This window comes from Cricetulus griseus, chromosome 4 (assembly GCF_003668045.3).
Source record: "Cricetulus griseus strain 17A/GY chromosome 4, alternate assembly CriGri-PICRH-1.0, whole genome shotgun sequence".
NCBI lineage: Eukaryota > Metazoa > Chordata > Mammalia > Rodentia > Cricetidae > Cricetulus > Cricetulus griseus.
The window spans coordinates 169,145,258-169,169,889 of NC_048597.1; the positions used below are offsets into that span (position 1 = coordinate 169,145,258).

At 43.4% G+C, this 24,632-nt stretch overlaps 2 protein-coding genes across 5 annotated transcripts; both read left to right on the forward strand.

Moving 5' to 3' along the window:
- On the forward strand, window positions 1-10,778 carry LOC100765757 (cytochrome c oxidase subunit 5A, mitochondrial). The gene is made up of 5 exons (XM_027414985.2): window positions 1-175; window positions 7,284-7,400; window positions 8,819-8,940; window positions 9,870-9,991; window positions 10,635-10,778. The coding sequence occupies exons 1-4, from the start codon at window positions 88-90 to the stop codon at window positions 9,981-9,983; spliced, it is 441 nt and encodes a 146-aa protein (XP_027270786.1). The 5' UTR covers window positions 1-87; the 3' UTR covers window positions 9,984-9,991; window positions 10,635-10,778.
- Window positions 10,779-18,024: 7,246 nt separating this feature from the next.
- Fam219b (family with sequence similarity 219 member B) lies at window positions 18,025-23,655 on the forward strand. 4 transcript variants are annotated; one of them, XM_027414981.2, is made up of 5 exons: window positions 18,030-18,809; window positions 18,998-19,085; window positions 19,571-19,648; window positions 20,028-20,076; window positions 21,191-23,655. In XM_027414981.2, exons 1-5 carry the CDS (start codon window positions 18,596-18,598, stop codon window positions 21,350-21,352), a joined length of 591 nt encoding a protein of 196 aa, XP_027270782.1. In that variant the 5' UTR covers window positions 18,030-18,595; the 3' UTR covers window positions 21,353-23,655. The 4 variants fall into 4 exon arrangements, with proteins under 4 accessions (XP_027270784.1, XP_027270783.1, XP_027270782.1 ...); XM_027414980.2 differs by having other exon boundaries at window positions 18,031-18,809; window positions 21,188-23,655; XM_027414983.2 differs by lacking the exon at window positions 20,028-20,076 and having other exon boundaries at window positions 18,025-18,809; window positions 21,191-21,327.
- The last annotated feature ends 977 nt before the right edge of the window (window positions 23,656-24,632 follow it).

Here is a 24,632-nt window from a genome sequence, read left to right on the forward strand (position 1 = left end):
TGAGTCCGGCCCCCACGAGCTGCCGAGCCGCCCGCGAGCTCACACCGGCTTCTCTTCAGCCTCAGCCAGTGCGCTGCGGTCGCCGTCATGCTCGCCGCCGCCCTTCGTCGCTGTACCGCAGCCGCGGCCGCCCGAAGCTTCCTGCACCCCGTCTCGGCCTCCAGCTCCGCCGCCGGTAAGGCCCGCGCCCGCCACAGCCCGCGCCCGCGTGTCCTTGCTGTGACCTGGGCTCCCGCCGCCACTCGAGGGTAGGCTCTCTGGCGGCCTAGCCTTTGCCCTGAGAGCCGGCAGCCGAGCCCGGTGACTGCAGTCCATCTGCTGCCGTCTGGAGTTGTGTGGGAGAGACAAGGAAGCGCCCCCCCAGGTCTCTCTCGTGCCACTTCCTGGTGCCGGATCCTCGACCGGTGAGGTGTGGACCTGCCGGGGTCGCTGAGGACAGGGCTCGGCGCTCCCTTTCAGTCTCTGGGCCGTGACCGTTCCCGGCGCTGACCCCGCGGCCACCTGACCGGGAGTGGCCCCGCCGGCCTAAGGCGTCTTGGCGAAGGTGACATTGAGCCTCCGGGCGCGCAGCCCGCCTCTGAGTTTCCTAGAACACTATTTGATTTCCCAGCGGGACACAATACACTTTTGGTCTTAATCAAATCAAAATCAAACTGCCGTTGAGGGCAGTTCTCTGTTGGAGCTTTTTGTGTCACCTTCATAACTCGGTAGGGTCATGTTTAAAGACTGTTGAGCCGCTTTGTAATTCCACATTTAAAAAAAGGTAAACGTGTGTCTGCAGGAGAGCCTGAATGTTGATAGGTATTAACCCTAAGAATGTTAACGTTTCCAAAATTGGGCACCAAATATCCAGGACTACCGGGTTTATAAAACATGGGAAACCTTCATGGATTCCCACATGGCCCATTTAAAATTAGGATCCTGAAAGCTGGCAATGAGACGTTTAAGTTTTGTTGCTTGTTTCACCCTCTTTGTGATCTGGAGATTTTGTGTCCATCACTGCCCAGCTCCTGCATGCTACAAAATTGCTCTGCTACTTAGTGCATTTCAGCTTCCTCCACTAGCACTGTAAATTTTATTTTTGTTTTTGTTTAGTTTTGGTATGTCTCACTATGTAGCCCTAGCTGTCCTGGAACTCTGTGTAAACCAGGCCATTCTCGAACTCAAAGAAATACTCATATTTTATTTTTGAGACGGGACGTCTGTCTAGGCCCAGAAGGGCCTAGAACTCATAAAGGCTAGCCAGACATTTAGTGCATTTCTCCAACTCCCAAGTGCTGGGATTATCGGTGGGAACCACCACACCCAGCTCAAGCAAAGCATTGTGTACTTTTAATTACTGTAGTTGTACTTGGATAGTCTGTGATGGTATTGCATACTACATTATAAAATTTAGTTCCTGTGTGTTAATATAAAAATAAACCAGGTATGGTGTCCCAGCACTCACAGGAAGGCAGCAGTCCAGTGGTGAGACCCTGTCTCAAAAAAGTAACTCAGGCACTCCAAAATTATGTTTCCTTGATTATTTGAACATAAAGAATATTTTTGGTTCATTTAATTTGTCATAACATAAGAATCAAATATAAGGGTTTAGGGTTTTAAAAGGTCCAGGGGGTACAGGGCTCATTTGTTTTTGCAGAGGATCCAAGTTCTATTCCCAGTACCCACATTCAGAGAATCTGACACTCTAACTTCCTCAAGCACCCCATGAGGTGCACACGTGACATGCAGACAACATGCAAAAAAAAAAAAAAAAAAAAAAAAAAAAAGATGGAGATGATCTTGTTTACAGAAGCAGCTGAAGCCTGCTTTGAGAAACTGACTTTTTTTGTTAGTGGTGGGGCTGTTTTCTTAATTAAGTTTGAACTAACCTGGTATTAAAATGCTGTTTGTTTGTTTTTCACATAGAAAAACACCTCGGAAATTTTTTTGTTTTGTTTTCGGCATTTGAGTTGGGGTCAACCCATAGAGACCTGGCCTGCCTGATTTACTGCATGGATCAGGCTGCTCTAGACCTTGTAGCAGCCTTCTGCTACTACCCCCTGGGTCCTGAGATTATAGGCGCAGGAGATTGTTTTAAAGGGGAAATTTCTCCTTTTTCTTATTTCTTTTTTGGGGGGGAGAGGCATTGAACTTCAGGAGTTTGTTGTGTGACAGGGAAATTTCCAGCTTTTTAAAAGAAGGTTTTGAAAATGTTAAAAGGTTTATTGTTGGTCTGTTGGTGATGGTGCACACCTTTAGTCCCAGCGCTTGGGAGGCAGAGGCCAGCATGGTCTACAAAGTGAGTTCCAGGACAGCCAATGCTGTTACACAGAGAAACCCTGTCCCAAAAAACGAAACCAAAACAATGTTATTGTTTAAGGAAACCATAGACGAAAGTTCTGTAGTTTTATTTCTGAGGTTTCCTATTGGTGTATAATTCAGAAACCAAAAGCTTCCTTTTAGATGGTTGTACCATATACCTAAATACTACCACAAGGGGGCAGTATTGGTTGCAGATGGTGTCTGATCTTTTTGGGTGACCTTGTACATACTAATTGATCTTAAGCTTTCTTAAGCTTTAGTTGCCTTTCTGCAGTTGACACATTTTGGGTGGCAAACGCCTTTAATCTCAGCCCTGGGGAGGCAGAGGCAGGAGGAGGATCTCTGAAGTTCAAGGCCAGCCTGGTCTACAGAGCCAGTTCCAGGACGGCCAGGGCTACATAGAGAACCCCTGTTTTGGACTCCCCCTCCCCCCAAAAAGACAATGTTTTGGTATCTGTTGGTTTAAATTAGATAATGCAGCTCTTGACAACTTGTCTGGCACAAAGGCAGTCATGCTTTGCTAAATAATAAATTGGGATCTGGTAAGTACCTCCTACACATTAATCAGTTTTGTCAGCAGACATCTTAGAGCCTATTACATACCTAGGCTATGAAGTGTAGTCCACTCATCCTATATTTGGTTCGTGGTTGGCAGAAATGTACAAAGCATATTTGGTTTGTTGTGATTCACTTCATTTTTAGGTTGACATTTGTCATTGGTATGAGATCGTACATTTTTGTAACAAAGTCCAAAAGAAGCTAGGCAAGCCAGGTAATGGTGGCACACACTCCCTCAGTCCCAGTACTCAGGAGGCAGAGGCAGGCAAATCTCCATCCTGGTCTACAGAGTGAGTTCTAGAACAACCAGGACTACACAGAGAAACCTTGTTTACAGCTAGGAAGGCTGAGACAGGAGGATCACTAAGAGTTACAGACTAGCCTGAGATGCAGAGTTGGGACCCTAAAAGGATAGTTGATGTAGGGATGCATTGTCTATGCTGTGACCCTTTAATAAGTTTCATGTTCTGGTAACCCCAACCATTAAATTACTTAGTTTCTATTGCATAGTTGTAATTTTGCTACTGTTATGAATTGTAATTAAATATCTAATATGTAGGTTATTTGATATTCAGCCTCCAGGTTCGACAACTGCTGCTCTATAGTTCTTCCACCTTCCTTAAACTTGCAGATAGGATTAATCTCCCTAGTCAGCTTGTTCCAGGGTCCTTTACCTTCTGAGGGTAGAATTATAGTTGGAGGACAGCATGTCCACCCAGCATTTTATGTGGGTTCTAGGATCCAAACTCTAAACTCCTAATAACTTTGCCAGGCATTGGTGGCCCATGCCTTTAATCCCAGCACTCGGGAGGCAGAGGCAGGCGGATCTCTGTGCGTTCAAGACCAGCCTGGTCTACAAGAGCTAGTTCCAGGACAGCCTCCAAAGCCACAGAGAAACCCTGTGTCAAAAAACCAAAAAAAAAAAAAAATCCAAAACCTCCTAACCTGCCTCCACCTCCTAAGTCAGTTTTTTAAGTAAAACTCTAGTCAGCCCTTGTAATTATGATATCCTGTCTCCTACAGTCTTACCCCAAAAGCCTGAAAGACCTAAAAGGTTAGAAGGTTTTTCAGTAGTTTCCCCCCCCCCCTCTTTTGGTAAAGTGCTGGATTTAAATAGCACCTTTATTGCTTGCAGGTACTTAACCGTAGGCCCTTAAGGTCATAAGCTTTTCATTCAATAACCCTGCTGTCAATTTGTTAATGTGCCTTGTGTATCATTTGCTTCTGTCTCTCATTCCTGGAATTACCACTACCAAAAGGGACTATTCTTGGGCCCTTCTAGCCTGATTCATTTCTAAGCAGAAAACCATCTGATTTAACCAAATTTGAACACAAAGGATTAATGATCCCTTTGTTTCATTTTTCTAAATATATAGTGTTAGCTTTTTCTAAACTTGTGTAACTGAATGTCAAAAGCAGTATTAAAAATATCCTTTTTGGGTGGCTAGGTGGGAAGAGACTCCTGTAGCGTGGACTGGCTTCACTGTGTAGCAGAAGGTGACAGTAAATTTCTGATCAGCTTCTGCCTTTGAGATGCTGAGTTATAGGTTTGAGTTACTACTCTCTGCCTGTCTGGTGTTGGAGATTGAACCCCAGGGCTTTCTGCATTCTAGGTAAGCATTTAACCAGCCCAGAAGTAATTTTTTTTTTTGAAACATTCATATCTTCACACTTCTCTTTTCCTTCTTTGATGTCTTAAGATTGTATCAAATCACTGGATAATTATTACCAGAAATTTTTATTACCAGTCAGCATGGTAGTGCATGCCTGTAATCTGGGAGGTGGAAGCAGGAAATCCAAAAATTCAGGGTCATTCTTGTGTACACAGCAAGTTTCAAGCCAGCTTAGGCTACATAAGAGATCCAGTCCCAAAGTACATGTGTGCATGTGCTCATATCACACAGAACCCACTTAGGCAAAGAAAATGTGTTTGAGTGATATGCTGGTGCTGGGGTGCTTATTTATGTAATTTCTCTAAAAGTTTTAAGTATGTGTGGGAAAAAAGCTGGACCTGATCTAATTCCAGCTTTTGAGAGGCTGAGACAGAAGGATGGAGAGCATTCAGGCTAGCCTTCAATGAGTAGGGAGATGCTGTCTCAAGAGAAAAGTAAAATCTGTGTATCAATATATACAAATAAAACATTGCCTTGTGGGAGGAGTGTCCAAGGACAGGTCCTTAGCTAATAGAATAGGTTCTACCCATTATTGGATTTAGAAATATAGTTTAAACTTTGTGGGACATAAGATAATCTGGTTTTGCTGATATAGAACAAATGTGTGTACACCCAGTGTTAGGTTTTTGTTTTATTGTTGTTTTTGAAACAGGGTCTTTCTTAAAACCTTGGAGGGTCTGGAAGTCTTGGAGATCTACCTTGCCTCTGCCTCCTGAGTGCTGGGATTAAAGTGCCACCATGCTTAGCCCTAATGATTGCTTTATAAGGGTTTGTTTTGTTTTTTTTCTGAGATTGGGTTTTACTCTGTAGTACAGTCTGGCCTCAACATCCAAAGTGTTAGCATTACAGACGGGAGTCACCATACTCAGCTTTTTCCCCCCTTCATATAATAGTTTGTAATTTGGATTCTAAGAAGATGTAATCAAAACTTTGAAGGGCATGATCATCTTGGCTTGCATTTACAGTTGCTGGTTGTCTATTTTTACAGTTAGAAAACAAACCTAGCAAGCCCTCACATCCACACCTAGGAGTAAGCAAAAGAAATTGGCTACCATAAAGTGCTTTTCTAGGTTGAAGGTAAAAAAACCAACAGTTAACCCAGAGTTAAAGTCAGGCACTGTTCGGTGGTGGTGCATGCCTTTAATCCCAGCACTTGGGAGGCAGAAGCAGGCAGATCTCTGTGAGTTCAAGGTCAGCCTCTTTACAGAGCAAATTCCAGGACAGCCTCCAGAGCTACAAAGAAACCGTCACAAAAAAAACTAGTTAGGCAAGGCCCTGGGATCCAACCACTGAGGGCAAAAGGAATCAAACAAACAAAAAACTTACCTCTAGGAGGATGTACATATACTGTTTTTTTGTTTGTTTGTTTTGTTTTTTTCTTGAGTAAATATTTAAGAGGAAAATTACTGGATTTTATTGTAACTTTTTTTTTTTTTTTTTTTAATGTGCTTTGGTGTCTTGCCTGCATGTATGTCTTTGTGAGGGTGTCAGATCTTGGAGTTACAGACAGTTGTTAGCTGCCTTGTGGGTGCTGGGAATTGAAACTGAGTACTCTGGAAGAACAGTTAGTACTCTTAACCACTGAGCCATCTCTCCAACACTGTAGCTGTTTTAACTTGATGAGAAATCACCAAGCAGTCTTTGAAAGTGGTTATACCATTTTTTTGCTTGCACTTTAAGTAAGGATAACTTTAGTTTTTGAAAAAGGTAGCTTAGAACTTCTAGGTAGCCATGAAATAGAGGGTTACTGCAGTCTGTGCTTAATGGTGTATAAATGTTTTAGTCTTCTGAGATACTGTGTGTATAGTTTTGATTATAAATCCTTTCATTGATTTAACCGTCTTCTCCTAAAATGGCTGTACATTTTGTCCATTTTTCTCCTTTTCTGTTGGTTATCATATTAAGGCTCTAATGCACTTTAAGAGCTGGAGAAATTGATCACTCACTGGTTAAGAGCACTTACTGCTCTTGCAGAGTACTGCCTGAATTCAGTTCCCAGCACTCCTTTCAGAAGGCTCACAATGGCCTGTAACTCCAGCTCTATGACATCCAGTACCTCTGGCTTCCCAGGGTACCTGCATTCATGTGGATATACCCACACACAGAGATTCACTCATACACATAATTAAAATTTACTGTTGAGTGTGTGGAGTGTGTGGCTGCAGATCTGTTCTTGCCACAATGTGCATATGGAGATCAGAGGACAACTTCAATTGGTTCTTACCTTTCTGTCTTTATGTGTCTTCTTGGTATCTTTAGGTTTGTGTGGCAGTTGCATTGATATACTGAGCTATCTCACTGGCCTGAGATGGGGTCTTTCCTGTGTAGTCCAGGCTGAGCTCAATCCTCCTGCCTAAATTTCCAGAGTGTTAGGATTATAGGAACGTGCCATTGCACCTAGGTGTATAATACTATTTTATTTTTGTTAGTATTTAAAATTGTTTTTCTTGTCTTTTGAGATTCTGTAGCCCAAGCTGTGCCTAGAATTCACTGTAGTGCATTCTTGAAATCAGCTAGCCTGATTTCAAGCCTTGAAATCAGCCTAGGCAACATAGCAAGATCTGTCTCAAAAATGGACAGAAAGACAACTTAATGCATTAGATAGTTAGTTATATGTCAAGTATTTTTTATACATTTTTTCCTCTTCTGTTTTCCACTCTTCCTTCTGCTAGTTACTATATTAAGGACAGGATATAACATTTACATTTCAAAGTAGGCATTTATTGAAATCATTCTTTTTCTTTATAGCTGTCCAGTCCATTCGCTGCTATTCTCATGGATCACATGAGACAGATGAGGAGTTTGATGCTCGCTGGGTAACATACTTCAACAAGCCAGACATCGATGCCTGGGAATTGCGTAAAGGTAATTGGAACAGGCATATCTATCTGTCTGTTTGGGTGTGTAAATATGAACTATTTCCACTACTTTATTGAAAGCAACTAGTTTGAAACAAACTGTTAGCTGGTGATGGTCACACAGCTTGTAGTTAGTTAGGAGAGCCTACAACCTCTTTAATGTTTCCTACAAAGCATGAATTTTAAATCAGACAGCAGGGCTGGGGTATAATAGTCAATGATAGAGCCCTTGCCTAGCATGCATAGGTTCTGGGTTTGGTCCCCAGCACTGGGAAGAAAGAAAGGGAAAGTGGGAGGGAACACGTGAACTGTTGACATTTGGGCCAGAAAATTCTTCATTGTGAGGGTCTGTTCTCTGCACTGGAGGGTGTTTATTAGCATCCTTGGCCTCTACCCATTAATAAATATACCACAGTTATGAAAACCAAAAACATCTCTAGATACTGCCCAGTATCAGAATCACCCAAGTGACAACCACCCTCATTGAAAACCACTGCTGAAGATACAGGCTCACTGAGCAAAGTTATTAGTTTTGTGCCTTTAGATAATTTACATGAACAATCATTTGGTCCCCACACCCATTTGAGGTTTTGTTAGTTTTAAAGTTATGAGTTGTAGTTTTTTGTTTTTGTTTTTGTTTTTTTTAAAGCAGGAACAAATAGCATTATGTTAACCAGTCATTAATTGTATGTGTACTAACTATTTAAGTCATCTCAGACCACGAGTCTGTGGCTGTGGACATAGTTGTTACTCGGTTGTGTTTTTTGCTCAGATATTTTACAATAAAGCAAGAAACTCAAGTGCTTTTAACTTCTCTGCTGGAATGTAATGGCCCCATCTTGCTACAGATTATCTAAAGGCACAAAACTGCTGGGGAAATTCTTACTGAATAATCTGTAATCTTTCTGGCTGTGAAAAAAACAGCAGTTCTGCATTCTCATCAAGTCTTCAATTTTCATGATTTGCTGTTTTGTGCAGACACAAAGTAATCATACCCGGTCTTTTTTTTTTTTTTTTTTTTGGTTGAATGTTTTTGAGTCTGTACACTAATATTTCTGTATAATGTCTTAATGTCCTGATTTGGGCCTCATCATCTCTCCTTAGGCATGCTAGTAGTTTTAGATGATTTTAAAGTTATCTATATTATAGATATATTACATACAGTTAATTCACTTAACCCTATTAACAGTTAAGCAGTAAGTTGAAGAGAGCTCTGTAATTCTCCTAATTCTTTGTTGATGATTCATGGTGTTACTAGTTTGTTACAGGTAGATTCTCATTTTACAGGTAAGAGGACAGTGGCCCAAACAGATGAGGTCATATGCTCATGGTTCAGTAAGAATATAGAGAGCTAAGCCATGGAAAGTAGATAGATAATTAAGAAGGATATCTCAGGTTAATGTGACTCTTTTTTTAACTTGACAGGGATGAACACACTTGTTGGCTATGATCTGGTTCCTGAGCCCAAAATCATTGATGCTGCTTTGCGTGCATGTAGACGGTTAAATGATTTTGCTAGTGCTGTTCGCATCTTGGAGGTTGTTAAGGTCAGTAAGATAATGAATGACGTTAAGGTTGTTCCAGAAGTAGGTGGGCCATATCACTCATCAGCATTGGTTTGACTTCTGCACATAATATCCTCTGAGTACAATTCTCCATGAAAGGCCATGCTCTGGAAGAAACTTAAGGAGCCTGGTGAGGTAGTGCACACCTTTAATTCCAGCACTCAGGAGGCAGAGACAGTAGGATCTCTGTGAGTTCAAGGCCAGCCTGGTCTACAGAGGGAGTCCCAGGACAGGCTCCAAAAACTATAGAGAAACCCTGTCTCAAAAAACCAGGGAGAGAGGGAGGGAGGTTGGTTGGTTAGTTTAAGGAGCCAGATGTGGTAGTGCAGGCCTTTAATTCCAGCACTCTGTGAATTTGAGACCAGCCTGGTACACAGAGCTAGTTCCAGGACAGCCAAGGCTACACAAAGAAAACCTTTCTCAGAAAACAAAAAAGAATTTAAAAGTTTTTAAGTTGGGGGGGGGATGACAATACTATATAATGAATAAGATAATTAAGTGTTCTGTAAACTATCGGTCATTCAGCACTGGTAGTTAATTCAGTTAGACCCTTAAATTGCAAATTTTAGAACTTCCCTTGTGCTAATTTAATTTTTCTGATGCCTAATGAGCATGTTTAATTACCTTTTCTCCTGTCGTCACCACCTTGAACTTCTGATCCTCCTGTCTCTAATTCTGAAGTCCTAGGATTACAGGAATAAACACCTGGTTTTGTGGTTCTGAGGACGGAACTGGAAGGCTTCAGTAGAATGTTTAGTGAGCATTCTACCAACTGAGTATAACTCCAGCCCTGCAAACATGATTAAAAGCTTCTCTAGTTTTGTTTGTTTAATAGAGACTATATATATATATATATATATATATATATATATATATATATATATATATATATATATATATTTTGCCAACAGGACAAAGCAGGACCTCATAAGGACATCTACCCCTATGTCATCCAGGAACTTAGACCAACTTTAAATGAACTGGGAATTTCCACTCCAGAGGAACTGGGCCTGGACAAAGTGTAAACCCCTCTGTAAGTACTGTGTCCCTGACCAAGGAGGGAGCAGAGTCAGTTCAGAAAGTGGTGGGTTCATGACAGCACTGTCCTGCTACATTTATTTGTTTATTTATATGTGGGGATGGGGGCATGCTTGTGCTACAGCAACTGTGGAATTCAGAGGACAGTTTGCAGAAGTCAGTTTTCTACTACCATGTAGGTCTCTGGGATTCATCTCAAGTTGTCAGGTTCAGCAGCAAGTGCTTTTACCTGCTGAGCCATCTCAATCAGCCTCAAAATTCCTATCAACTGTTTACATTGTTCTGAGTGCTAGGATTACCTGATTTTTGTTTTTTTAAGATATACATTAAACCCATGTATGTGTTCAATCACTAAACCCACTTTGGAAAGTTTTAATATCTCTTTTGATAAAACTTGATCCCCTACCTGGAAACCTCATCCCCTCAAGAAGTAGAACTGTAATAAGCCAGTACCAGTGCTGAAACTATGAAGAGCCTCAAAGCTAGTCTCTGTAAGTTAGCTGGGGCTATATTAAAAGCACAAAGTGTTCTAGAGTGATAGTGATTAACCCCTGGGACTGTATTACCAAATATGATTTTAAATAAGATAACTTCCTCTCAGCACTTTGCTGATTCTTTTGCTTTTTTTTTCTCTGTAGATGGGCTTCCCAAGGACTCACTGCTATGCTACTTGATTGAAACAGTCGTCTGGAAATGTTTTATTTGAACAAATTTTCCTTTGAGTATCAAACCATGTAATAGTAACTTGGACTTTAATAAAGGGAAATGAGTTTGAACTGAAATTAGATACTGTGCTTTTTTTTTCCCCACTGAGAAGCAGAGGCTCAACTGGGCATGCTTGGTTTGGAGGCCTTGTGATTAAAGATTAGAGAAATGGGTTTACCCCTTGAAAGAGCTAAGAAAACCATGTTTTACTTCAGAAGCCCCATGATATTGTAAAGTGTCTCCCTGCTTTCTGCTTATAGGTCTGGGTGACAATGGTACCGCCAGTCAGATTACTGTAACAGGAAAACAGTAGTAAGTTGAAATTTAATGCCTTGTATTCTAAAGCCATGCTAGTTGTTAGTAAAATTAGTTTTAGTAAGTTTGATTTTTTTGTTGTTGTTGTTGTTTTTTAAACCCATGTTAAGTGTTCGGTCACTAAACCCACTTTGGAAGGTTTTAATATCACCTTTGATAAAACTTGATCCCCTACCTGGAAACCTCATCCCCTTAAGAAGTAGAACTGCAAAATAAACCAAGGCAGTGAGTACACTTATTTGATGAACAGCTAGTTGCCCTTTTTCTCAAAATTGACTGCTGTGAGAACCATCTCTTTCCATAGCTCCAGTCTCCTAGCCAGACCCATATTGTAACTTTCTTAGTTTCCTCCAGATACTATTTATGTGACACCACCCATTGCTTCCTGTTTCTTTCAGATATTATATATATGACTCCTTCCAGGGATTCATGCTAATGTCCTGTCCTTTGAGGATCCTGTGGATGTGTCAGGAAATAGATTAGAATAACTCCCTAATATAGCAAATTTAAAAGTTCTGTGACATTTTAGTTAAAGCCTCAAGAATGGGGATACAGCAGCCAGGCGGTGGTGGCGCACGCCTTTAATCCCAGCACTCGGGAGGCAGAGGCAGGTGGATCTCTCTGAGTTCAAGGCCAGCTTTGTCTACAGAGTGAGTTCCAGGACAACCAGGGCTGTTTCACAGAGAAACCCTATTTCAAAAAAAAAGGGGAAGAGGGGGATGATTAGATTAATTGCCTTCATGTATGTGCCTGCTGCCTGTGGAAGTGAGAAGGGGTGGGGGTCAGATCTCCTGAAACGAGTTATGAGCCCTCCACCTTCTTATTTATTATGTTGTTACTGTTTTAGACAGAGTTTTACTGTGGAGCTGAAGCTCGTCTTGAACTCCTGGTCTTCTTGTCTCTACCTCCTGAGTGCTGGACATACCACCACATCCAGCTGTGCCATTTGTATAAAAAGAGCAACTACAAGCTTCTTTTCAACATGAAAACTGAACATTAAGCCAAGTCATGTGTTTCTGGAAGTAAACCATTCCAATAGCTAGGAATGGTGGTGCAAACCTATAATTTCATTACCTGGGAAACCAAGGATGGGGGTTTTTGAGTTCAAGGCCAGTCTTGGCTACATAAGGAGAATCTGCCTAAAATGAAAACAAGTCATGAAACAAATAGTATAGTATAGTATAGTATAGGGTGGAATTTACGAAAATAACAGACTCCATTGAGTTTGATTTTTTTTTTTTTCTCCCCAAAACTCTAGCTCCAAATTCTTTCCTCCTACCCAGCATTTTTTGTTTGTTTGTCCCTGGTGGTTTAGACTGCACAATATTGACCTACCCTGTGACGGTATGTTAGCTGTGGAACAGTCTCATGATATTTGGCAGTTACTACAAGGATCTGGAGCTTATTTCCAGCCAGACACAAGCACATCCCTGGGGGTTAGAAAAGTCAAGTCTTGACACAACCTTGTACCCTGCCACACACAGACTCAAGAGTGCACTTTCACCCTGCTTTCCAGCATCTCATTTATTTTTGTTACTGCAGGACCTTCATTCTTTTTTCTTTAAGAGTCATTTATTATGTGTACAGCATTCTGCCTCCATGTGTACGTGCATGCTGGAGGGCACCAGATCTCATTATAGATGGCTGTGAGCCTCTACGTGGGTCCTAGGAATAGAAGTCAGGACCTCTGGAAGAGCAGCCAGTGCTGTTAACCTCTGAGCAATCTTTCCAGCCTTCCCTCTTTTTTTTCCTTCATTATTTTTAAAAGGACTAACAGGTCAGGCTTGTCTTGAACTTCAGGCTCTGCCTCCCAAGTCCTGGGCTTGCAGGTGTGTACCATCACGTCTAGCTTCCCATTTTACCTTTGTTATTGTGTTAGAGATCAGCACACCCTTCCAAAATAAATAAATAAAAGCCTTGTGCATTCCACGCAAGGACTTTACCACCGCCTATACTTCCAGTCCCAAGGCTGTATTTAAGTGTAGAAACATGCCTAAAGAGGGCCACCTGTGGCCAAGGTCTACAAGCAACGTGTTACAAGAAACAGTAGCCTTTGGGTAGGATATCATGGTAGATTGTTTTACAGCAGCTGCACCTGAATCTACTGCTGTTTCAGCTACTTACAAAGCTCAAGTCACTGCCTGCTGTTCAGGCCGAGGCCCAGCAGGACTGGGGGTTCACAGTGTGATCAAATAACCCACATTTACCCCCTTTTGTCTAAATAGAAAGGAAACGTTTTGACTCTTAACACAGTAAAACTATATGCAATAAGAACAATTATCAGGTAAGAATTACCTTCACAATGACCAGCCCATTTGCATTTGGTAACTTTGGAGAAAGCACTCTATTATCTACCCTATCTGGGTGAGTCCAAAGTTTTGTACCTTAATCACTTTCTATCAGAACTTGTATTAACCAGCTAAAAATATCTTTTTAGGCCTTAAAACATTTTCTTAGATAAACTTAAGCTTTTATGTCTCTCAACCTTTATAAACTTACATCTTTGTTTCTTTTTTTGAAAGTGATTAACAAGGAAAACTGTAAAACTATAATATAGTCTTCAACCCATCAGAGATCTGAAAAGGATAAAATATTATCTGAGTAAAGAAGAAATGCAGAGCAAGCAACTTCTAAAACTATAAAAATGACAGAGACACTGCCTGGACAGTCACCCAAGGCTCCTCTGTAATGTTGGAGCATCCATCTTTGGCCAACAGGCCTAGAATATCTGACAGACTTTCCTGTAAAGCAGGAAATTTGAAAGGCTGGCCTACCTTGTCTTGGAAAAGTCCACGAGTTGGTTTCCTTTGTGACCTACTTGTCCAATTTGGACAGCATACTGTCAGCAGTGGAGGCAATGGCAGTTTTTTGCCAGCAGCTGGCTAGCTTTGCCACATTTAAAGCATATTCCATACGGAGGTTCTTCCATGCCTATAATGTTCTTTGAAGTAGATTGATTCTGCCAGGAGCAGACATATCCCACCATCATGAAAAGCTTTATATTATGAAAACATCTTAAATGTCATATTCTGTAGATCTCCAAAGTGTTTGAAGACCACCTATCTATCTAAAATATATGTTTGATCTTGAAATCATACCTAACATGACAAGTTTGTTATAGGTGACTAACTACTAATTTGCATTTCTTAATTATCCTAAACAGTTTGTAATAGTAGCTTTCAAGGACTAGAACTATATTACATTTTTAAATGAGTTGCAGAGGTACAATACCTTAAACAAGAGTAGAAACATATATACAGCATGTTGTAACAAAAATAACCTTAAATTTGTATCAATATATAAAAATTCATATCAGTGTAAAATATTTGACACTAGCAGTTGCATTTTAGTTTAAAAGTAGATTCAAGGGCTGGAGAAATGGCTCAGAGGTTAAGAGCACTGGCTGCTCTTCCAGAGGTCCTGAGTTCAATTCCCAGCAACCACATGGTGGCTCACAACCATCCGTTATGAGATCTGGTGCCCTCTTCTGGTGTGCAGATATACATGGAAGCAGAATGTTGTATATATAATAAATAAAATCTTTTTTAAAAAAAAAAAGTAGATTCAATAATCTATAGTTGGTATATCCCTCCCTTTTTCTTTTCATCCCTTATCTCCCCGTCCCTTTTTTAACACTACATAAGAGAAAGAAGGACAGAGGAAAGAAAAAAAAAGAAATCCTTGATAAGCCCCTTCGCTTAGTTTCCTCCCTGACCATGGGCAATAACAACTTGCAACAAACCCCTCAAACAATGATAAATATCCATAACCCACAGACCACCCTACTTCTTGGGAATGTGATCACTATGTTCTTAAAATTGCTTCCTGCTTTGTGGAGCTGAGGGCATCTTTAGGGGGCCCTGAGAAAATTGAGATAATGGTCAAGTCCTGGGAGAGCTAGCTGCATCATTTATTGTCCAATCTCTGTGTCATGGGAAAGGGCAGGGCTTAACTGAAGTCTTGGCTGGAGTAGTCTGTGAGGCTGGACCATTTCATCTAGCAACTTAAGTTGTCCTGGAAGCAGTTTTTTTTTTTTTTTTTTTTTTTTTTTTTTTTTTTTTTTTTTTTTTTTTGGTTTTTTGAGATAGGGTTTCTCTGTGTAGCTTTGGAGCCTATCCTGGCACTCACTCTGGAGACCAGGCTGGCCTCGAACTCAGAGATCTGCCTTCCTCTGCCTCCCGAGTGCTGGGATTAAAGGCGTGTACCACCAACGCCCGGCCTGGAAGTAGATTTTTGAGGAAACAACAACGGAAGCATTCTGACAGGCTGGATCACCTGAGCTACTTGCCTTGTCTCCATTGGTGTCTAGCCCTTTTATTCTGAAAACAGACTTTTAAAGGTAACATACATATCTCCATTAACATAAGTATGGAATGTGTGGTATGCATAAATCAGCTAAATATGATTCTCTGTTCTATTTTTGAGCAGACCAAAAGGCATCTGCTAACTTTATAAGTACATTTGGACTGCATAACCAAACTGAAATATAAATTTCCATCCATGCTATGAAAGGATGGCATGTAATAGTAAGTCATGAGCCAAAAAGATCATGTCTCATCCAGTCTCAGAGCTGTTCTCATGTAGAGGGATCAGCATATATGTCCCCTGTCTTATGGTTTTTCTTGGTTTCTTCCTTTATGTCTGCAGCCAATATTTTCAAGAGGTCTTTTCCGGTCAAATCCAATCTTTATTAATTTTGAAGGAATCCATAGCTTTTCATTTCCTGTGGAAACAAAGTCATAACCTCTCCCCAACACATTTCCTGACTTCCATCCTGAAGTTAAGACATCCTTAAAATATACAGGCTGAGTCAGGCAGTGTTTGTGCACACCTTTAATTCAGGAGGCAGAGGCAGGTGAATCTCTATAGATCGAGTTCCAAGACAGGCTCCAAAGCTATAGAGAAACAAAACAAAACAAAAAAGAACCTGTGCCACCTCATGATAAAATTGAAGAGGGGTGGCCCAGGGTTATTAGAAAACCAACCTTATGCTATGGAGAAGTTAAATGTAATCCTATAGAAATACTAGATTTGAGGAAATTTAAAGAAGATGTTGTTTCATCTGGTAAGCATTCACCCTATGTGAAGTGGATATTAAATTCATGGGCAACTCAGAACAGAATTATCCCTCAAGACTGGAAAGATTTGGCATCAGTAACATTTGAAGCTGGTCCTCAGTTACAATGGCATATATGGTGGAGGGAAGAAGCTAGGGCTGTAGAAGAACAAAACAGGGCTAGAGGTATTAATATTTCCCAAATCAACTGCTGGCTGAGGCCAGTATGCTGAATTGCAAAGGCAATTTGAATTTGATGACAACACCTTGCTGCTATGTCGGTTTGCAGCCTGAAATGCTTTGGACAAGGTTAAATAACCAGAAATGAGTTCTGAGTCATTAAGTAAAACCATACAAGGCCCAAAAGCAGCCTAAACTGAGTTTTTGCCAAGATTGACTTCAGCTATAAATAGAATAGCATCAGATCCAGAAGTCAGACTTTGGCTTTTGAAAAAGCTAATTTTGCATGCAAAAAGGTGATCAGGCCTCTAAAGGCAAGCATGGCACCAATAGTTGAATGGATTAGAAATACTGTTGATAATGGCTCTCACTCTTATGATGTAACTTTCGTAGGAGAGGTAATCTCTAAAGGTTTTAAGGTGACAAACTGTCAGATGTCTTGGCTGTGGCAAGCAAGGTCATTTCAAAATGGAATGTAGGCAAGGTGTTCCTAGAAACAATGTTTTTTTTTTTTCTCTTCTAGAGATAATTCAAAAAGTATGCAGATGTGGCAAAGGCTGACATTAGACTACTGAATGCAGATGAACAAGGGAAATTTTCTCTTTTTGCATATTACAACATAAAGCATATTACAGGTATACCACACAATCCTACAGAGCAAACAGAGAAAGATCTAATCATACTTTAAAAGTCATGCTTATTAAACAAAGTGGTAACAGAGACTTCCAGAGACAGATTACATAGTTCTTTGTTAAGTTTAAAATTTAATTGCTAATGAACAAAAACCAACAACTGCTGAGATACACTGGATTGGGGGGGGGGAGAAAATTAATTATTTATTTATTCTTTTGGTTTTTCTAGACAAGTTTTCCCTGTTTAACAGCCCTGTCTGTCCTGGAACTTGCTCTGTAGACCAGGCTGGCCTCGAACTCACAGGGGTACTCCACCACCACCCGGCCAGGAGGGTCTTACCTAGATACCTCTATCTGTGCCTGGGTATCTTGCTAATTTTCATTAACAAGTCTTTCTAAGGCTTGTATCTTATCATTCAACATTTCATGTTTGGCACGATTATCACACCACTTTTTATATTTGGCACAAAAAACACGTTAGCTATTAAGGATAAAATACAAATAACCAGACTGATGGTTACAGTCGGCATTATGTCAATCCCAGCTAAGTTGCTTAACCCCTCATTTATTGCTTCCGTTTTCAAGTCATCCTTAGTAGCGCTACACAGGGTCTTAACTCCCTGCATTGCGAAATTTCCCATCCTTAACGTGGGAAAGATTGTTCTTTCTAATATTAACTTTCTCCTTTAAGGACTTCGCCGGTGGCTCACCAAATCTAATGACTTCTCAGTTTGTCCACCGCTGGTGTGACTTCTCTGCCGTGTGGTGTGTCATGCAATCGAGCACCAAATGTTGTTTTAGGTACAGCAGTTGCACCTGAATCTACTGCCGTGTCAGCTACTGCCAAGGCTCCAGTCACCGCCCGCTGCTCAGGCCGAGGCCCGGCAGGACTCTGTGTCTCGCCAGAACCACCTCTGCCGCTGCGGCCGAATGTAGTTTTTAACTAAATCTCTATCCTTCTGTTTTACCAATAAAGATTCGGGAGTCAGATGCTGGGATGAAAACCTGCTAGCAGAACTTCCTCCTTAGCTGCCGACCAAGTAAAACCAACTCTTGCGTAGTCCCAAATTGAAAAAGACCAACACACTCAAGCCTACTCCCTACTACTTCCTGAGTGTTTCTCCATCCGTTTCCTGACTCCCTCTAACTCCCTATGACTACTTCCTGTCAGCTAGTTGCTGGCTCTACCTCTTGACCTAAGGTTTTATTTAACGCAAATTCGGTGTTCAAATGTGATCAGATAGCCCACGACAAATACTTATTCTCCGGGCCTGTTCTTTTCTAGTGAAGGGTGCTGTTGCCCCTTCATTTCAGTCCGACCCCTACTGTATTAACCCTAAAGGAGCTCCGGCTGAGGCCAAAGAGGCACTCAAGGCACAGCGAGAGAGTCCTTGGATCGGCACACACCGCCACCTTGCATAAATGTCATTTTACTTGTAAGATTGAACTGAACTGAGATCCTTCGCATCATCAGGCTTAAATAAGACTTCGGGTTTCAGAGTACCGGGAAGGCTGGACCTGAGCCGCCCAGCTCCTGACCGTCGCGGCGGAACCTTGATGCTCGCCTACTGCAGGTCGCGGGGGAAGGCACCAAGGGAAGCCCGAGCCTGTGCGTCACCATCTTACTAAAGGAGTGTATGCCCCGCCATCCGTTCTTCCCCACGCTGGGCTGGCAGCTGCCGGGGAGGGGCGGGGCGGGGCGGGGCCCGTCATGGCGGCCGCGGAGCTCCGGGGGCACGCGGTGCGGATGTCCACCCAGGGACCCCGGCCTGGCGCGGCCCCAGACGGCGTGGCGGGAGCCGCGGGACTGCCCTCCGGACGGGGCGGCGGGGCGGCCCTCCGGCTCGGGGAACGCCCGCCAGCCGCTATGGAGAAGCGGGGACCATACATGGTGACGCGCGCACCTTCTATTCAGGCTAAGCTTCGTGAGTGCAGCGGGATGCATGAGGGTCTCTCCCAGAGCGGGCTGCTATGGCCAGGGGTTGGGCCCCTAAGTCCCGTGATCTTGTCCCTAGAGGGGAAGGGATTTAGGTGCAGCCCTCTCCCGCCGCCGAGAGCCCGGGAAGAGCGGAATGGGGAAGACCCGGCTGACCCAGGACCTTTTGACTTCCAGAGAAGCACCGGGACCTGGCCAAGGCCGTTCTACGGAGAAAGGGCATGCTGGGGGCCTTGCCGAACCGCCCCGATTCTTCAGGGAAAAGGTCTCAATGGGTTTCGCCTCCTGTCAGAAGCTTCCGAAGAAGGCCTTTAGCCTCCTGCCTGGGAAGAGGGTGCTGAAGTTTAAGGATGAGCTAGCTAGCTAGCTAGTCTGCTGACAGGTTCACCTTAAGATTGGGAACTGGAGCCAATTTAAAGTCGTGCTAGTATCACGAAATAGGCTTTGAAATAGGGAGTTCCATCGTTTCCATAGATAAGAATTAATTAAGGGAAGAGATGGTGGAGAGAAGCAGCTTTCCCTGGTTCAAAAGAGGGAGATGTATTTTTCCTAGGAGCTATCGGTGGAGTGGGCTAGAACATAATTTGAGGAGCCAGAGCCACCCGCATACAACATTGGGTTGTGACAGATGTGACTGGGTAGAAGGGAAGTCTGAGATGGTCCAATGAGTTCTTTCTGCATAGGGCGAGCACGATGCCCTTCTCGGTGAAATGGGCATCGTGCTTTCTTCCCCTCCCCATCTCTCCTCAGGTCAGTGAAGTTTAACAAGGGCTATACTGCTCTTAGCCAGAGTCCAGATGAAAACCTGGTGTCCCTTGACTCTGACAGGTGAGTACTTTCCTTGGAAATAGTCGGGGAGTGGCTTGGATAGCACTGCAGATTGCTTGATACCCTTACCTGTTGCCTATCTCCTCCAAGGCCCTTCATGCACATTCCAGGGCTGTTCTCTTCTGAGTGCTGTCCCTTCCAGGGATGGCATGGCTAGAAGGGTCGTCCTGTCCTATTGTGCCTGCACTGTTAGTGAGAATGACAGTTTCTGCTGAAGTCAACTGAGGGAGCCATTGGTACTCACTGGAGACTCTGGGCTTATTCTATGGTGTGCGGTCTTTGCTTCACAAGTCCTTCAGACCCCTTGCATGTCCTCCTTGCCATTTGCAGCTGTGTTCCATAGATGTCCCCTGAACTGATTGTCTTCCTCTTCTCCTAGTGATGGGGAGCTGGAATCCAGATACTCCTCCGGGTATTCCTCTGCAGAGGCAAGTCCAGAGCGCCTATCTGTGCAGTGCCAGGCTGCAGGCAGCATCATCACCACTGTCAAAATGCTTGTTTGGTGCCTGCTATGTGCACAGCACTGTGATAGATTCTAGTCTGTTCTCTGGTCTTCCACTATGCCCTCCCTCTTCTCTTAGGAGAGATAGAAGGTATCTTAAAAGGGAGGGCTGTTGAAAATTCAGACTATATATCCTTAGGGCTAGAAATGATCTCAACAGTCTATAATCTAGGAGTCCTCCTGATAAATTGTAGCTAAGTGTTTCCTAGCCTTTATGTGCTGGGATGCTTCCTGTGGTTGGGCACTTTCTACACCCAAGTATTGCTTGCTGCTCTCCCCCAGCAAACATACAACTCCTTCTTTGGGTCATTTATAGGTCTTCCTGTTTCTTGCAGCCTGGACCCACTGGTCATAGGTCTGCCTTCCAATGTCACATAGTAACTTAAGTCACCCTTTCTCTGAGTCAACATTCAACCCTCCCCTACTCATCTTCCATTGAGCCTGCTTTCTTCAGTTCTGTCTCTGGGCAGTTCTGTCTGAGCACACTTCCTGGGCTGGTCTTTCAGACATCTTTCCAGAATGATTGTCCCAGGGACAGAAAATTCTCAGTCAGGCATAATAGCATATGTCAGGGCAAGTACAAAGAAGCTGAAGTGGGGATGTAACTGCACTAGGTCTTTCTTTCTTATTCTCCAAGGAATCTTTGGGTAACCTCTCAATTTTTGCAAACGAGAAAACAGCTTGCTTAAGATTGTCAAAATTAAGAAAACTTGCCAAGTGTTATTAGTGCATGCCTTTAATCCCAGCACCCAGGAGGCAAAGGTAGGTGGGTCTCTGAGAGTTCAAGGCCTGCTTGGTCTACAGAATGAGTTGGGGGCTGGATAGTTTTCAGTAAGCCTCTGGGGAGTTCCTCACTGCTAGAAAGGCACAGTTGGGAAATGGTGATGCTTCCTTTGTAATCCAGGATGTGGAGTTGGCCTGGGGCTAGGTAGAGCAGGGGCAGGAAACGCTGCTATGGTGACAGGGGCCTGCCTGCCTTTGGGCAGCAGCTCTGCATGCTTTGCATCCTGATTTATAGTTCTCTCCTTTTCCTTTAGCAGGTGAACCAGGATGTGAGCCGGCAGCTGCTGCAGGATGGCTATCACCTGGATGAGATTCCAGATGATGAGGACCTGGACCTCATTCCCCCTAAGCCTATTGCCTCTTCCACATGCTCTTGCTGCTGGTGCTGTCTTGGGGAATCTTCCTGTACCCTCCAGTAGTCATATCCCTCCAGGATGCTCCCTGCTCGTCATGAGGTCTACAGAGCCCCAATGGCCTTTCATGGCTCAGTGCACTGGGCACGGCTGCCAGCCTAGAGTCACTGGAGGCACTGACCTACAGACAGCCCTCACCTGGTGCTTCTCCTGTCAGAAGCCCCCATCTGGGTCACAGGCGACAGGTGAAAGTCTGCAGTTCTCTGTTGGGACAGTTTCAGGAAGTCACTTCAATAAGGGCAGGAGTAAAGACTTTCTGTGGTTCTTATGCTACTGACAAGGGTTGTTAAGAAAATCGTTTGCCGACATTCCGACTGCCGTTTGTCGGGGTGCTCTAAGGAAAGGAAAACAAAGCTCCTCTGCCCAGGCTGTGCTGGGTGGTGTGGTAGGAGGCAGAAAACAGCACTTTATGGCTTGCAGTAAGAATCTAAAAGAATGTAACAAACCAATTCAAGAAATTCTGGTTTGGGTTTTTGTTTTTTTTTTTTTTTTTTTTTCTCCAACTCTAAGGTCAGTTAACAGGTTTGAAATTCAAGAGTTGTTACTTCACGTTACATCTGTCTAGTTATGATGTAGGATTGTGGCTTTTGGAACCTCTGGACTTAGGACATTCTACTGGTCCTGCTGTATCTTTGGGTTTAGTAACTGGTCAGCCCTTCCCAAGTTAAAAGGAAACTGCTCTATCGTGTATATGTTCATTTATCTGTAGTTCCTTGACATTGGCTAGTTTTTCTACCTGCTTTTTTGTTTGTTTGTTTTGATCTAATAGTTGGATTGGCTCCTGGGGCTGGCACCAGAAACCTGCAGTTTTGTGATCACCAGCAGAGGGAGCTGCTGGGCAGTCAGTGCCTTCTGTGTTAAGCTTTTCAAACTTTGAGCGTAGATGTCCTTATGTAGCTGTGTGGCTTTGGCCTATATGGAAATGGTCAGACAGGACCCGACTTGAGATAGATCAATTTGCAGTGCAAGGGGTCTTCCTTCTTCTAACAAGGTTTATTCCTATGGCACATGCCTCTGCCCCAGCACAGGGCCCACACGCTAGAGGCCGTGTATAGCTCTAGTAGAGCACTTGCTTAGCATGTGCAATGCTCTGGGTTCCAATCCCACACTGGGGGCTGGGGATATGGAACCTGTGGGTGAGCACAGGCCTTCTCAACCCCGAGAGCCTGAACACAACAAACGCAGGGGAAATTCTTGAATACTACGCCTTTCTGGAATTTAGTTTTCCAGGATTTCTCTCCTACCTTTCCTTTATCTTACCCAGGTGTGTGGTGAGACTTGGAGTGGACAGTGTTCCCAGGGTAAAGGGCACAGTAGTCAGAATTAGGTGTTGGGCACAACCTGTGACTGTCATGTCCAGTGACTACTAGAGGCGTAGGAGGAATGATGTGCCCCCTATGGTAGCACAAAAGATGGTAAGATCAAAAGATAAGTCCTTCACTGTTACCTGGCCACAAACCTGTCCTTATTTTAGCCTGCTAATACCCAGCAGGCTTTTCTTCTCAGGCAGCAGAAGGTTGAAGAGTGTACCATGTCTAAGGGCTTTTCACTCAACTACTGAGCAGAATCACAGGAGGGAAGATGGAACAGCAACCAGAGGCAATCTGCTTGCTTCCTGGGACTGGGTAATAGATGCTATGTTCTGCAGAGGGACTCTGCAGCTCTACGCAGGCATCTCACATTCCGAGCACCTTATGTTAAAGCCTGCAGGGAAGGAACACAGACCATACCTAGGCCTTTTAGGATTCTGCGGAGGTGAAGCACATGTGGAAAGGGAATAATAGATGTAGTACGGTGTAGAGAAAGACTTGATGGTATATCTCAGTGAAGGACAGAAGTGGAGTCTTATTTCTGTTGGGATTTGGTTAAGACAGAGTAGTTTGGGCATTTGGCAGCTGGGGGGGGGCAGTAACCCCCAAACGACACCCTCTGGAGTGATTGTTGCTGTAATCAACTTTGAGGTACTTGGCTGAACAGTCCCTAGAAGGGAACAGGGTGGCCTTGTATGGGAAAGCATTACTTTATGGAGAAAGCTCAGGGATGTGGAGCAGGTTATAATGTCCAGTTAGGAGAGGTAGAAATAGTTGTTAGGGGATAGACAAGATAACACCAATAAAGGCACACCGGTGCCTACATTCTAACTGCCTCACTTCAGAGTGCTAGGTGTCCTGGAGGAGGCAGTCCCTCAGGAGAAGTGCATCTGAGCTTCCTCAGGACTGGTTCCACCTGATGTTTACAGACCACTGCTCTACAGACCTCTTGGCTTGTACTCTACAGTCTGTTATAATAAATACAGTCATGGTAGTGGATCTGTATTGTATTGCATTGGTTGGGGCAGGAGCACTTTTTGAGACAGGGTTTGTTTGTATAGTCCTGAAAGTCGATCTGTAGACTAGACTGGCTGCAAACTCACAGAGATCTGTCTGCCTCTCCCTCCTGAGCCCTGGGATTAAAGATGTGTGCCACAATATCTGACTTGCTTTGGGAGGTTTAAGAAAGGCCTGGGTATGCTGAAGAAATAGCTTAGTCCAACCATGGCAATGACTCCTGAAAACTTTTTTCTGCTGTTCCCCAAGGATATTATTTTGGAGGCTGTGAGTGGAATGGACCCTTGACTTTAGAATGGGTGAGCCTTTAGCAGACCCTCTTCAGACTACTATTTTTGTGTGTGTGTCTGTGAATATATATGGGTGTAACATGGCAAATGTGACGATCAGGGAACAACTTTCAGGAGTGGGTTCTCTTTCTACCATGTAGATCCCAGGGGTTGAATCTAGGTCATCAGGCTTGGTGGCAAGCCCCTTACTCCAAGAACTATCACTCTGGCCTCGCTCTTTTTTTTTTTTTTTTTTTTAAAGCCAAAGAAATTGTGTAATAAGTGCTAGGGATGGTGGTGCATACCTATAATTACCGGGGGGGGGGGGGGGGGGGGGGGGGGGGGGGGTAAAGGCAGGATTAGTTCAGGTCATCCCCAATACATGGGGATTTCTTGTTTGGTTTTTAAATTGTGTCGTGTGTGTGTGTGTGTGTGTGTGCGCGCGTGCGCGCAGTGTACGTCCGTGCATCATGCGTATGCAGCTGCAGGAGCCCAGGGAGGTCAGAAGCATCAAATCTCTTAGAACTGGAGTTACAGACAGTTATGAGCCACCACATGGGAGGTGAGAACCAGACCTGGGTTCTAAGTACTTTTAGCTACTGAGTCATCTCTCTCTAGCCCCCAGTATGCAACACTAGCCTGACCTATATGAGAACCTCAAAAATAACTAAAAGGGACTCAGGTGGCTCA